Raw genomic sequence first — 14,182 nt, 5'->3', positions numbered from 1 at the left:
AAGCTTCTCTGATCAAGCCTATTCATTTAGGTTGTGGGAATAACTCTTTATCAAAGATTATCTGTGAGTTTTGAAAGCTGTTCTGTACTGTGGTTATTAGACTTGGAAATGTTTTTATTCTGTTTAGAAAGTGTTATTTGTGTATTGAACCACACGTTTTCTGCAGCTCACAAGAGGCTTGCTGAGTCTTTCACAGAAGAGAAATTTACAGGGGACGCGAGGATCCTTGAAGCTCACTGGTTTAGAAAAGTTGGTAGGTCGCACTCTCAATATCTAAACTGAATCCCCTCCACCTCCACTTAACCAGACCGTAAGGAAGAAAGAAGTGTTTAAAGATGTATTAGATTTGTAAATTTGTCACCTTTGGTCTTAAGTAGTCTAGAAATTCTCCTGCTGTATTTTCTGTCTTCTGAAACTATCTGATATGGGTCATGTTTTAAGTCAGCTATCAAGACAAATACTAACACAAGGCCTGTGATAGGGTAGCTGTTGTGTTATTCCCTTCACCACAGGAATGTTGTGTGTGTCCATGATACAACTCTTCAGGGTTCATTTTTCTCTTAGTTGTCCCTTCACTACCAAGACTCTGTTACAGAAGTAAAATCTCATATCAGGCAAATACCTCTACCACTTAGATATGCAGTTTTCATTAGTCCCTTGAATAAGCAGTCCTGGAGTTTGCCGTGAACTGCCGGATGTGCAATCTAACCAGCAAATGTCATCATACATAAAGTGGTTCCTCATGGGAAAGGCAGCTCCCATGAAGCTGTGGTAAAAGCTATCCATAGCATATCTCTAGATCCTTACTTAGTAGTCTTCGTTACACTGCTTTGGTAAAGGAGTTGGTGCATTTGCTGTCTATAGATAAAAATATAAGTGTAGAGTAACAGATTGAATCATTTTTTTCAGATTTTTGTTTCTACTAGAGCATACAGGAGATTAAATAGTTGAAAATAATAGCAGACATTTGCCTTCATAAACTTTTGTACGTATCCTCACAACATAGCTGTGCTCCAAAAAAGAGTAGCAAAAGAGTGAGAGATGCAGCAAAGGTCAAATATAATAACTCAAGTGTGAATTGAATCTGTAGTGACCATGACCTTTCCAGGGCAGCATTCTCACTCACGGAACAAACAGTTTGGAGGCTACAGAAATAAACTACAAGAAGTTAGAATCTGAAAAGTCACTGTGAGATCTAAACACATAATTAGGTCACATTCTCATTAATAAATCATTTGACTGTCTTTAGATGGCTCATCCATTTACTAATCAGAATCATTTGGTTAATTGCTGTTGACCCTGCTGAGGTAAAATGGGCAATATTTCAAAATGTTGTGGGTTTTTTTCTTTCTTTAATTTGTCCTGTTCAACACTTTTTTTCAGCTACTGGTTTTGTTTCCTAATGTACAAAAGGGCTTCTTCCAATTCATGCCGTTGTGGGAAGAGTCTGTGATAGAGTGGATACTTGGTTATAATGAAATTATTAATACAAAATTTGAAGTCACAAATATATTATTTTAACAAATCGCTAATAACTAATATTCTTGCTGTTGTCAAATGAACTGTTGATGGTAATTTGTTTAAGAAATTGAATTGTAGAATGTGAACTGCCTGTTACTAGAGATTAGATGGGCATATGCATAACATTGAAGAATTTTATTCAAGTCTTCTTTTTTCATGTCTTGCTAGCTTGGAACTTGGCTGTGCAGTTCAACAGCTGCCCAGAAAAGATGAGGGATTTTTTTCTGCTGTCTTTCAAGGTATGTACTCTGATTGAGGAATATTGTCATCTGTCATTCTGTTAGAATTTAAATCCATGCATTGGGTATCTCCTTGGAAACATGCTTGCATGCTCTGAAGATAGAGCACTTTTGTTAGGAGGAGATTGACTTGTAAGTAAAAATGTAGGCATTGTTGTCGTACTTCACATTCTGTTGCTTTAAAATATCATAAGAAACTGAGACTTCAATGAGAAATTTCTAAAATAAATGGCTGAAGTTTAGAAACTGGATCATTAGTACAAACATATTAAGTACGCAAGTCCTCATCTCCATGCAGAACTTCTACCAACAACACCAGTTTTGTATGTTAGCAGAGAGGGTATGCCAACACTGCTTTAGACTTCATATTTAAATAAATCTTCTTGTGTAATGGTACAAGTAAAAATGCAATATGATTATATACTTTTCACGACTGATTACTAAAAGCGACATAAAGGAGACTGAGCAATCATCTGTTCATGAGCAAATTCCTTTATATGGACAGAATTCTCATTACCTTTTCCTATTTTTGGTGTCAGTTGTCCCAGTTTTGTCCTTCTGACAAAGCTGTTCTGATTGCTCAGAGGACGTGCCTGTTAATGGCAGCTGCAGTTGATCTGGAAATGGGAAGACAACAAGTAAAACCTTCTGAACAGGTAGGGTGTTGCTCTGTTCACCGATTCTGTATGTGTCAGGGTAGCATTTTTTTCCTTTTGATTTTGAAGTCTTAGTGTTTTTCGATCAAAACAGGATATTGAGAATGCTGGCATGGGAACCTTTCTTAGTTAATTAGAATCAACGCACCTCATGCTTTCCAAATGTTGGATTTCTTTAAATTAGTTCTGTTGGTTTCAGTGAATTTGAACAGATTTATATCAGCAAAGGGTCATGACAGTAACTTTTCTTAGACGAATTTCAGACCACCTTATGTATTATGTAGGGGAGTCTGCTGCTAAATGTTGGTTGATCAGGCAGATGATTGCTGCATCTTTAGGATTATGCTTTTGCTGAAAATAGTTACCTGTATGGTGGTGATAAAGCTCATTTTTTTTTTGTTTTTTTTATGCATGCATCCTTTTTTGTCATGTTGTACTTACTGCGGTAAGAAGATTAAGGGAAATGTACAGCAGTTGTGAAGGAAGTACGGAAGTCTGCTGTTCAGTGATTGTGGTAGAAATTTACTTTTGTGGAGAGCGATGCACAGCAATTTGTGATGTGGGATTTGGTGGTTTGCCAGTCTGAATAGCACTATTTATGCTTGGGAGCTAAAATAAATTATGTCCCATAGGAATATGATTCGTTCTAGACCAATGGAATGTTCATTGTGAAGAGGCTTTGTCTGAGATGTGGAAGTCTTTGAAAAAGAGAGAGGAAAAAAAACCCAAACCAGTAACTGGTGTAGATGATGTACCAATTAGGCTGGTTTTTAATTTATTTTATAGTTAGAATAAAGATCCCACTAGTTCTGGCATGTATGTTCCTTTTACTTTTAAAGCTATGACAAAAATAACTCCTTAAATTTTATAAAATAGGCGGAGCTTTTGACTCAGGCCCTTCAACATCTCCAGACATGCAAGGAGGTATGGAAGGTTCTGAAATTTACAGGTAAGCCACAAAGTGTGCCTGTTCAGCACACGTAACTCTTAGACTTAGTCACCATATTCATGAAAAATACAGGGCGTGTGGAATTGCTGTCTCAGCTGAAGGGTGTTGAAGCAGATATATGGCAGTATGATAAAAGAATTGGCAAAGCCCAACTACTGTTTTTTGTATCTCATTGCAGACTTTTTATTGTACATGTGCTGCGAAGCCTGTAACAGTCTTTCAGAGTGAAGTTGAGTTGACTGTACTGGCTTAAATGTAAAGAAACTCCAAGCTTTTTGCTCTAGATGGAGTCGCTTTTACGCTGTTTTAAAGTTTTACTAGCCTCTTCCCATCTAAGGCATTTCAGAATACAGAAAGGCCCACTACATACTTTGAAGTGCCCAAACCCATCCTCTGTTCCCTGACTAGTCTGTGTCAATTTAGATCAGGTATTACTGGAGATGGGTGTGCTTTCACTTGACAGCTGAGATGCTGAGTGGCTGTTAGCCTAGAGGATGCGTGCTTCACCTCTTTTGTAGTATATTGGTAGAAAAATTCCATTCAGCGTTCCTTGTCTGGCCTGTGGTCTACTTTCATTTTAGTTGTAGGTTCGGGATTCTGTGGAGTTTCCATTTTAAGATGCATTAAAAATGTCATAAGAAACTTAGACTTCAAGGTGTGGTGGTTGGTGGGGTTGTGCTTTGGATATCGGAGGTTTCTGTCCGAGTCTGCTTACACTTGCTTTACTGTTAAACCTGAGTACCTTAATGGTTTTCCAGCCTGTTGGAAGCCAAATTTATACTGTATGGTACACCATGTGGCTTTAAGAAAATGGAACATTGCCTATGTGCAGTTGTGTCTCTTCTGTAGGAGATTTTGCTAAAGACCCAACAGACACATTGTTGCTGCTTTATGAATTTGAAGCAAGATCCAAACTGAATGATCCAACACTCCACAACTTTATGGAGTCAGTCTGGGAGCAACCACAAATAGAGGTCAAAACACTTGAAATCATTGCATGTAAGGACTGCATTTTTACTTTCATAGTTCTTCAAGTAATGAAAAACAGCTTTTGTTGCTCTTTATTGATCATTTGGGGTGACCAGAATTGTTATTTATTGTGCAGCCTGCAGAAAATGGGTCGAACCATATGTGTTTTGTCCTGAAGTAAAGATGCTTGGGATCTCAGCAACATTAGGAGATGTCTGTTTTGAAATACTGTATTATGAACCAGAAATTTTGGACATCTTTCCATTTCTGGACCCTGAGATGTTTGTATGGGTTGCGAGTCTGGAAAAGATTATTCAGATAAACTCTTACAAGCTGTATTTACAATTCGTGAATAACACTTTGCTGTACTGTACCCTGCTTTGATCACAAAGGTCTAGTCATGCTTCCTTGAGAATCTAGAGTACAATCCAAGGAAGATAGATTTACTGTGACAAATCTTTGAAGGGAAATCTGCAGGACTGCACAACACCTACTCATCTCCCTTGTCTTGAGGGAGTACACACCTGGGCTTGGAAACACCATACTGACATCCTGCTCCTGCCTAATTTTTCCATCCAGATCTTTGTGTTGAAGAAGACAAACAAAACAATACTCTTCACTTTAGACCACCCCCTCTAGTACTTTTGGGTTACTGCACCAGAAGTAAATGACTGTGAGAGTATCTGGAAATTACAGAATCTACTGTGGTCTGCCTTGTATTCCTCATTGGTGACGTGTACAGTAAGAAAGTAGCAGAGAAGCACTAGCTTCTGACCAGCCCAGGCATTGAGCAAATCTCTTTAGTTGTTCATCACAAGGAAGCTGGCAACATGCTATAGTTCATTTTAGTCATCAATGAGATTAAAGTCTGGCTCCAGTAATTTTCTTCTTCTTTATTTTCTTTTGCTTTTAAGCATTAGCAATGGAATCTCCAGCTCGGTATCCTGTGCTGTGTAAGAAAGCTCTCAAGAGTGCACTAAACATTCACAGAAAGCAGCCTGTCATTGATGCTGTGAAATTTAGGTTAGTGTTATCGCATAGTTTTGCCATGAGCCTGTGACTGGAAATGCAGATGGGGAGTAAAGCTTGCAATTTGATAAAAGTGGATTTTAGCTTATGTGCAAGGTTCCACTTCTTGCTGGCCAACCAATATACCTCTCAAGGATGACTGTCTAATAGATGTGTTAGCTGCAATATGTTTACTTGGCGTATTTTCTGAAAAGGCCGTGTTTCCAATTTCAACTGAGAAAGGAAAATTAAAATTGGATCCACAAGAGGTCTCTGTCTGTTTCATGTGACAAAGGTGTTCATTTTAATTGTTACCCTGCAGCACTGAACTAGGTATTTTGAAGACAATGAAGCAAAGAGAAATTAAGGGCTGAGAAGAAAGCCGTGAGTTGTAAGTTAGTGATAAGATGCCATAGTACCTGTGTGATCTATTTCGCTGGATAACTGGCTAACAGCTGTACCTTATGGAATTGGAAAAACAATTTGATGTGTCCTTCTCTCTCACTTGTATTCCATAGTAGATTTTTTCCCATCTTTCCAAGTTCCTTGCAGTAACCCTTGGGCTAAGACAATGGATAATATAACCGTTCTCACATCACACTGAGAGATACAGACCTGTGTTTGGAAATAGTGTATTTGTTACTGATTTTGTGAGGGTGCTGTCTACTTAGTTCTTGTTGGTGAGGTTAGAAAAGGTACTTTTTCCTCACTGTCAGTGTAGTGCCCTGGAAAATATTTCTTTCCTTCTGTGTTACTGTAGAGCCCAGCAATGACAATAATGAAGTACTTGCTGCTCTTGGCTCCCTTTTTGTATAGTTTGTATGAAGGACATCTGGTACTGGAAAAATGTGTGTTACTGCTATAAGAATGTGAGTGTAGTAATCACCAAGGTGGATGTGTCTGACAATCATAGAGACATAAGTTACTGTGCTACTGATACTAAAATGTAGCTGTTTGTGCAGGTGATATTATTTAATGTTTCTTCTTTTGCTCCGTTTCAATCCTCAGCAAATGCTTACATAGTTTGATTAATCTTTCTTTGCCGACTGGAGTAACAGACTTGGATGCCTGTGTACTGCAGGAGGTGTGGGGCTACTTTGAAGATGGTCTGAGTGTGGTCAGCAGCACAGTAAGTTGAACAGGAAAACGAGACTGGGAGATGGTCCTGAGCAAATTTTAAAATAATTCTCATCAAACTGAGAAAGATCAGTGGACGGAGCATTGTGTACTGTTATATGTGAGGCAGCTAAGACTTCTTCAGTGAAAGATACACCAAAATTACCTCAAAAGAAATGCCTCTTGGATACTTATGACTGAATTATGAATTTCTCTGGATTTTCTAAGGGCTTTTTTGAGTCATTTAAGGCCAAATTTTCAGTGCCTGTTGTAGAAGCATCTTGAGCTAGAACATGTCTTTCCTCCTCTTGCTTTCTGCATTCTTATGCTGAATAAGTTTTTTAAAATGCAGATCAGATCAGTTTTAAGTGGGCTAAAATTTGAATACCAGTCGCTCTGTTTTGTTAAAATGTATTTGGGAATGTAGTATGTTAGTATGTTTTCCAAATGACCTGGAACTAGATTCCTGTGCTGTCAGTACTTGTGGCACCACATGTCTTGGTTCAGGTATACGGAGGGTAGACTCTTTCTTGGAGTAAGCATTTCCGCTGCTCCTTCCAGGCCTTAAACACAATGTTGCACAGTGAAGGCTAAGTACTAAGGAAGTTGGACATTTCTGCTTAGAATTTCTTAGGTAAAAAACAGTTAAGGAGTATTCCTGTTCAGGACTAATGAAAGCAATGGTATGCTTCATAGCCTCACTCCACTGCATGGCTGTTCCTTTAATCAGGATTTGAATGTCTTTTCTTTTATAAAAGTGTTATAAAGAATGTGTGTACAGGATGGCTCTTACAGAATTGTCCTTCGCTTAGGAGAAAATAACCTACCACTGTTTCCCCACTCTAAAACTAAACTAATGTGCTCTTGACTTGTCAGGTTTAATGGGGAGTCTGTTTTCTGATGAGCCGCTGTTCGTTGTTTGCTACTTCAGGATGCTTATCCAGAGACTGAAGTCCTTTGGTTAATGACAAGAGCCTGGAATACAGGAATATTTCAGTATACCGTTGGTAAATATAAAGAAGCTGAGCAGTGGTGTGGATTAGGAATGCGTTTCCTCAATCAGTTAGGATCTCTGAAGAAAAGCTACGAAGGCCACGTAAGTGTAAGCAGATTGATTTGAGGATGTGGAATTGCATGTCTGGCCTGAAGTTGAGAAACCACTACAGATAATCTTTAAAGAGTTTCTGGAGAAGCGTGGTACCTAAATACTTTGAAGGAGCTTGATGCTGAAAGATTTTTTTCAAAGGGGAGAAAAGTTTCCATAGACAGTAAAAAGAATAATGTAGTGTCCTTTTACTGGATGGGAGATAAACTTCTGACTATTTGTGGCCATGGGAGAACCCTTTTCTACTTGGCCTGCTTTCACCAAATCAAGTTTCTGTCCCAGTTTACTTAAATCAGCTGTTGTATGAATACTTTCAAGCTGAGTTTCTAGTATAACCTGGAGTCTTATAAATAGGGTTTAAGCTGATGTGAATAAAATCGTTAAAGCTCATCTTTTCAAGTGTAGCTTAGCCACTTGCTGAGGGCTAGTACCTCTGTCGAAAGCAGTGACACTTTTTCTTACTGTGTCATGAGTAAGCTTCTCTCTATATTTTTTGGCTGATGCCCATACCTTGATTGCAAAAGAGTGCAGCCTGGCTGGTGTATGCAGTCATCATTCATTCTCCTACACATGAGCTGGGCGATTAAGAGCTGGTTGCAACTTTTGTACCATTTTAAGTACATCAGTTAAGGCAGTAAGAATTGAGGTCGCTCCCTTCCAACCCCAGCTGCTCTGTGATTCTGCAGATACGTTTATTCACTGATGGAGGATTCAGCTACAAACTATGCTGTGTGTCAGTATAAATAAAACCACCTTTGTTAGGTTGTACCAGTTTAATTATTTTTTTCTTAAACCACTGTAGTTAATCTATGTAAAAGTCTTTAATCTGAAGATTTTAGGTGTAGAAGCCGGTGTAAGTCTCCCACCTGTTCCCTTGCTCCTTTTCCCTGTTGCTTTGTTGTATTATCTAGTTGAATGATACAACTCTTGTCAGTCCTTGTTGACAACTGTGATGCTTATATTCTCCAGATGATTGGTCTTTATAGTGAGGTTCTGGACAAACTGGACAGAGCAAAAGGGTTTCTTCCAAACGTAGAAGAATAATGAAAGCTACAACTGCACTAAAGGAGGACAGCAGTCTCTCTTGGAGGCGTTCTGCTGAATGAAAGAGGCCGTTAGTACTGTGCAGGCATGGGGTCATGTGAGCAGTGGAAAAGAAACCAGAATCCCCTTCTTGTTGGCAACTAAGTTATGTACTTTTTAGGAAGTGTTTATTGAATAAATGTAATTGTTTTCCTCTAGGAAGTAGTTTTCATTCTCTGGAGCTGTACAACAGTTAGAAATAAATACTTAACTTTTACATGAGATGCATCTGCTGTTGTGTAACAGTTTAGTTTAAATACCTGATTTTAGTAGAAAGTGGCAATGAGGAAAATAAAAGTATTCCAAGACCAGGCATCTCCTCTGGATGTCATTACTGCCTTTCTACATAAATATTTATCAGATTGTTTAGTTTTCAGTCCATTTCAGTATGGACAAGAATTCATGAGCTGTTTGCCAGCTTCACAATTTAGTTAGAATAAAAAAGAGCAGGTACCGGTTAGCTCCCAGGAAAAGCTAAAGCTGTGGCTGTTTATGGACTGCTGTGATGGTGCACTTCTCCTGTTTGAATGAGCTGAGCTTTGGTCCACGTGGATACTCAGCAAGCAGGCCTAAACAGAGTTAATCCTATTGTGTGAGGCTACCAGTGAGAACTCGGCACCAAACCCCAAGAAACCGGTTTGGCTGGAGACTGGGCTGATAAACAGCTGAAGCTGCATGAACACAGCAGAAAACCTGACTACAAATCAACCACTTTATACTATAATTATCTGCAGCCATCAGGGCCCATAGAGCTCTCCCTCCATAGCAGCTGGCTGCACAGCAGTGATCTCCTTTTGAGTTGGGACACCTCTCAGGGTTACCTCTTGAAGTTGAGAGATGCAGTTCAGCATGAAATCCTCCCAAATTCACATAACAACAGGCTGGTAAGTGGATGGATCCTATGGCAGCTGGATTGAAGAGGTATCTCCCACCTGAAATTCACTGTGGGTTGTGAGGAGCATGGAGAAGTGGAATTAAAAAACACAGTTCGGTGCAACTGTTGCTGTTTCACTGGCAGGTTCAGAAGTCAGAATAAACACGGCCTTCGGTACTGTACCATGGATGTGTTCCATGACGCTTCCTGGTGTCCTGACTCTGGGGGACAGATTGTGGTTGCATTCTGCCTGCATACGAGCACGAGGCCATGCATCTTCCAATGTGTGCCGCCCTTCTCTGGAAGGAAATAAAGGTGACTGCAGCAGGAGGGAGCAACAGTGCACTCCAGGCGCCCTGGGGAACGCTCTGGTTTGCTTACCAGAGAGCTGAAAGTGCTTTGCTGCTTATTCTTTACGAACATGACACATAAGGCAGGGCTGATGGACAGCTGTATCCTTCAGCTCTAAGATCACCTGGTTTGAGATTAATACTTACTTAATTTTGGTTTTAAAATTTAAAAATATATTTTCCTTAGGACTAGATTATTAAACCTCTTCAGGCAGAGGACAGGGCCACTAACAGTAGGATAGTGGCTATAGAGAAGAAGAAATGGCTTTGGTCATAGTCCGTTCTGAAAGCCTGACACGCTCTGGAATAAGAGCTTAAGTAGTGTGTGTAGTGCAGTGGTCAGGGCCAAGAAGTAATTAAAAAAGGTAACTGCATTGCAGTCTCTGTAAAATGCTCCATGTCTTGTCTTCTTTTCAGTGTCAGAGTAAAGCAAATCTTAGTGATTTCTGCTTTTTGTGTGCGCCAGGCACCACTTTGTGTCCTACAGCTGAGGATAGAAACCTGCCTTTAGTGTAGCTGCTACATCTTCATGTCTGTTGTGCAGGGTCATTTCCTGAAGGCAGGCACATACAGGCACGTGAGCCAGCATGGCATTTTTAGCAACGTCGAGCAGGACTGCATTGTACTGGTTGCTTTTCAGTACTGCACAGGTTACTGTCAGCTTCTGGGTAATGGTGTGAGACTGGGAGGGCTAAAGGAGTGAATTACATTGAAGGGGGCAACCAGGGAAGTATTGGGAAGTTTGTAGGGTCTGGTGCTTGTGACAGCAAGATAGTGGATGCTACAGCTGAGTCTGGTGCTCCCTGCGCTGTGCCCCTGCTAGAGAGTGTGTTGTTAATTGTCTTGTTCCTCTTCATGCTCAGCAAGATAGAACTATGCATTGGTAGAAATGGGAAGGTACCATTGTGGAAATAGTCAAGCAGGATGCAAAGTTGCAAGCAAAAATAATTATGTTCAGCTGGAGGTTATGTGTGTGTTCTTATTCCCGAGGTCTACCACAGGGCCTTAATTCTTCAGGCTGAGGTGGTATAAGCAGTGGAAGCCACTTCTACTGAACTCCAGTGGCATTCTGTTTATGGTACTCAGGCAAATCATCCAGGCTGCCTGATGCAGACGGCTCCTAAGACGCACACAGGAGGATTCTCTGCTGAATGTGTTCAGTTTAATAAGTCTAATTCGGATCTCTGCAAGCCACTGCTTTCAGATCTTTAATGCACAATGGGCTCTCTTGTTAAACTATGAAACACCTTTGAACCCATAAAAAGCCAGGCCGCAAATGCAACAGAAAATTCTTTCAGAGTCAGAGTTTTGGAGATGTTTGCTGCATTGCATTAATGTAGACGATGTCACAGAGTCAAAGGTATCCATTGCTGCCTGTAGTAGCTCCTTGGTGCCTGCCGGGCTGGGTTTAATTATTGGTCTCGGTTCTGACTTGCACAAATATGTAAACAAATATGTAAACAGGTAAAGGTGACACACTGTACCAGATGAGAAGGTCATGTTTGCCCAGAGTAAATGTAGCAGGTTATTATGCACAGCCATAGAAGGCAGCAAGCGTTAAATGCCTGCAGCCAGAATTGTTTGAATTTTTTCCTGGGACATACTCGGTTTGATTTCTTTTAAGCTACAGACTTCATTAAGGAGTCTCAGGTCAGATCAGTTACAGACTCTGCTGATAGTTCTCACCTCTTCTCTGCACATTTCTGTACTTTATATTTTGTTCCAGGCTTAGTATTTACCGTAGGTTTTAAATGGAGCAAGAATTCCTCTCCTGGTTGAGTCAGACCTTAATTAGCTGGATTTCCAGTGACCATTCCCAATAGGTAGTTTTGTGCAATCACTCTGCTTTGCAGGTGTTTGTGCATGGAGTTTGCTTGTGTAGATGCAGGCTGGTCCAATGTTTATTTTACTAGGTTAAATGTTGCTTTATAGTTCAGTAGCCCAGCTAGGATAACTGGGATCTAAATCTTTTTAAGCCAGCAGCAGCTAACCTGGGGGAGGGGGAATCAGTGCTGCTCATTCCTTCCCAATCTTCTATTGATCTCTGTTTTGTTTCCGCTTAGAGTCTGTGCGCTAATCCCGAGATGTTAACAGCCTGAGCCAGAGGGTGGCATCGCAGCCGCAGGTTCTGATTTACACACCACTGTGGAGGTTACAGGGTTAGCTGGACACTTGCCCTGTAACTGCAGAGTTCCTCCTTGCTTCTGAGGACACAAATGTACCCTCTAGGGCAGTAGTTGACAAATTTAGCCCCTTTCCCCGGCCTGTGTTTTATGCCCTGTCTTTCTTTTCCTAATCTGATAATTTCTTAACTGCCTGGGGAACAGGAACACTCCAGAGGCACAAGGGAAACATAATGTGACTTGGAGAATGGCTCCAGGGAAAGGGTGTTTTCACCATTTTTACCACTAGGAATGTGGCTTCTGTACAGGGCAGAGAAGATAGAGCTGAATCTGCTGAGCCTTGGAGCCCTTTTGCCTCCTCAGAGGTGCTGACTGTAGGAGCACTGGCGTTTCAGCAGCTTTGCACTTGGGGTGCACCTTGGGCTACCTCCTGCCATCCAATTTGAGAAGAGCTCTGCTGTTGTTAATGTTCTGGAGGCAGGAAGGAAGAGGGGCTGGTCTGGCAACTCACATTTAGAACTGAAGTGATCACAGTAATCAGGAATCAAGGTAATTGGAAGAGGGGTGAAGCTCATTAGAGGATTGTGCAGAAGCTTTTTCCAAGTAGTGCACTAGAACTAAGGGAGGAAATACCATCATCACCCCTGTGGTGAGCCAAGTGTGGTCCCAACAAGGGCTCACACTGCTCCTGCGTGCTGGTACCATTAACAGATGCTGCACTGACTGACCCAAACGACTTCATGTTTTTCCCTTAGGGTTAAAAAACTCAAACAACATGACCCTCATTTTGGAGGCAAAGGGTCTAAATAAACACTAAAGGTCAGGGGTACCTAAGGGTTCGTCAAGGAAAGAGACGCCTGTAATGCGGTGATAACTTCACCTGCTTCACAGCAGATGCTTTAGTGCTGTGAATCCTGCTGTGACAGCCCTTGGAAACCAGAGAACAGCAGTCCTCGAAGGGTATGCTGCCAAGCATCAGGAGCGAGAAAAGCTGTACCTAAGACAGCTGTCCAGGTGCCTCCATCTCAGGCACCAATGGGGAGAAAGATTTTGAGAAAACTATTATTAAATTCCTTTAAAACCCCTCTTCCAGTAACCCCCCAGACCCTGTGCTCCTCTGCTTAACAAGGGCCGAGGCAGTCAATTAGCCAGAGCTGCAGAACGAAGCACAGACATGTTTCTTCTAAAGCACAAGCAGCTTATGGCCTAATTTTCTAGCAGTGTCTTAGGGCAGATTAGTTTCATCCCTATTGCAGACATTTGTAGCAGGACTTGGGAGGGAAAAGAACCCCCCCCCCCCGCATTTCACAATGAGACAAGACCCTTAACGGGACAATGCTCTGCTGTTGTATAGTCCAGAAGGACTTTGTAAAGGTCTTGCTAGCAGAGCAATTTGTTCTTAACTAGAAAAAAAAGCTTGTTAAAAAGCTTCAAAAGAGCAAGTTCTTATTTCCCTTCATGCCACCCTCATTCTCTTAGCACGTGGGTCACTCTTCCAGTGGTTGCCTCCACCTTACAGGAGTGGCACTATTTGAGAGCATAACCCTGTGCTCTTCTCTGCACTGGAACCCTAACGTTTCCCTGTTGGGGCAGATCAAGATGACATCAGCTCAGGCCACATCACGGATTGTCTAGGGAGGCGCATCTGCAGATCCACGCACTGCACCTCAGATTTACTGGAACTAACGCGGCAGACTGGATAGAGAAGTCTGGCAGATACTGCGGTAGTTGTTAACAGGCAATGTTCCTGTGATGCTTTACATCAACAACTTCATTCCAAATCCATCGCTACATAAGGAAACACTGATTTTTGGGAGAAGCATCAGATCTGCTTAGCAACTGCTTAATCCTCCGGTATTTATTATACAGCCAACCACCATCCCGAGACTGTTGATCTGATCAGTTAAAAGAGTTTCTAAACTGTGTTTTATTTCTCCAAAGAGCTTTATAAACTGTGAACTGTCTGCCAACTGTATGCCCATGCTCGGTACAACACCCGTGTTCCCCTGAAATCTTTAATTCTGTGTGCAGTTTGAAAGGAAAAAACATTCAAGATTTAAAAAACAAAACGCTCTCACCTTTCAGTCAGCTCAGCTAAATGACAGAGCAGATTCAGGCAGGAATGTATACCGATATCCCATTCATGACACTTGCCTTCCAGTGGATGCTCCTGTTCTCTGCACTTAAAA

The 14,182-nt window shown here is 41.2% G+C and overlaps 1 protein-coding gene across 12 annotated transcripts in view; it reads left to right on the top strand.

Moving 5' to 3' along the window:
• TEX11 (testis expressed 11) overlaps positions 1-14,182 on the top strand; it is a 36,321-nt gene that overhangs the window by 19,701 nt on the left and 2,438 nt on the right. For 8 of the 12 annotated variants that reach the window (XM_054075667.1, XM_054075670.1, XM_054075662.1 and 5 more), the window contains 8 exons: positions 167-253; positions 1,690-1,760; positions 2,300-2,416; positions 3,293-3,365; positions 4,215-4,364; positions 5,249-5,357; positions 6,351-6,471; positions 7,390-7,554. In XM_054075667.1, coding sequence (XP_053931642.1) covers positions 167-253; positions 1,690-1,760; positions 2,300-2,416; positions 3,293-3,365; positions 4,215-4,364; positions 5,249-5,357; positions 6,351-6,471; positions 7,390-7,554 — 893 coding nt within the window. Of the gene's footprint in view, positions 1-166; positions 254-1,689; positions 1,761-2,299; positions 2,417-3,292; positions 3,366-4,214; positions 4,365-5,248; positions 5,358-6,350; positions 6,472-7,334; positions 7,555-8,532; positions 8,869-9,664; positions 9,836-14,182 lie in introns of those variants that run through there. The other 4 variants (XR_008451474.1, XR_008451473.1, XM_054075664.1 and 1 more) reach the window with 3 other exon arrangements.

The sequence above is a fragment of the Cuculus canorus genome, chromosome 10 (genome assembly GCF_017976375.1).
Source record: "Cuculus canorus isolate bCucCan1 chromosome 10, bCucCan1.pri, whole genome shotgun sequence".
In the NCBI taxonomy this organism is placed as follows: domain Eukaryota; kingdom Metazoa; phylum Chordata; class Aves; order Cuculiformes; family Cuculidae; genus Cuculus; species Cuculus canorus.
The sequence above is the reverse complement of the archived record's forward strand: the minus strand, read 5'-3'. Positions and strand labels throughout refer to the sequence as shown.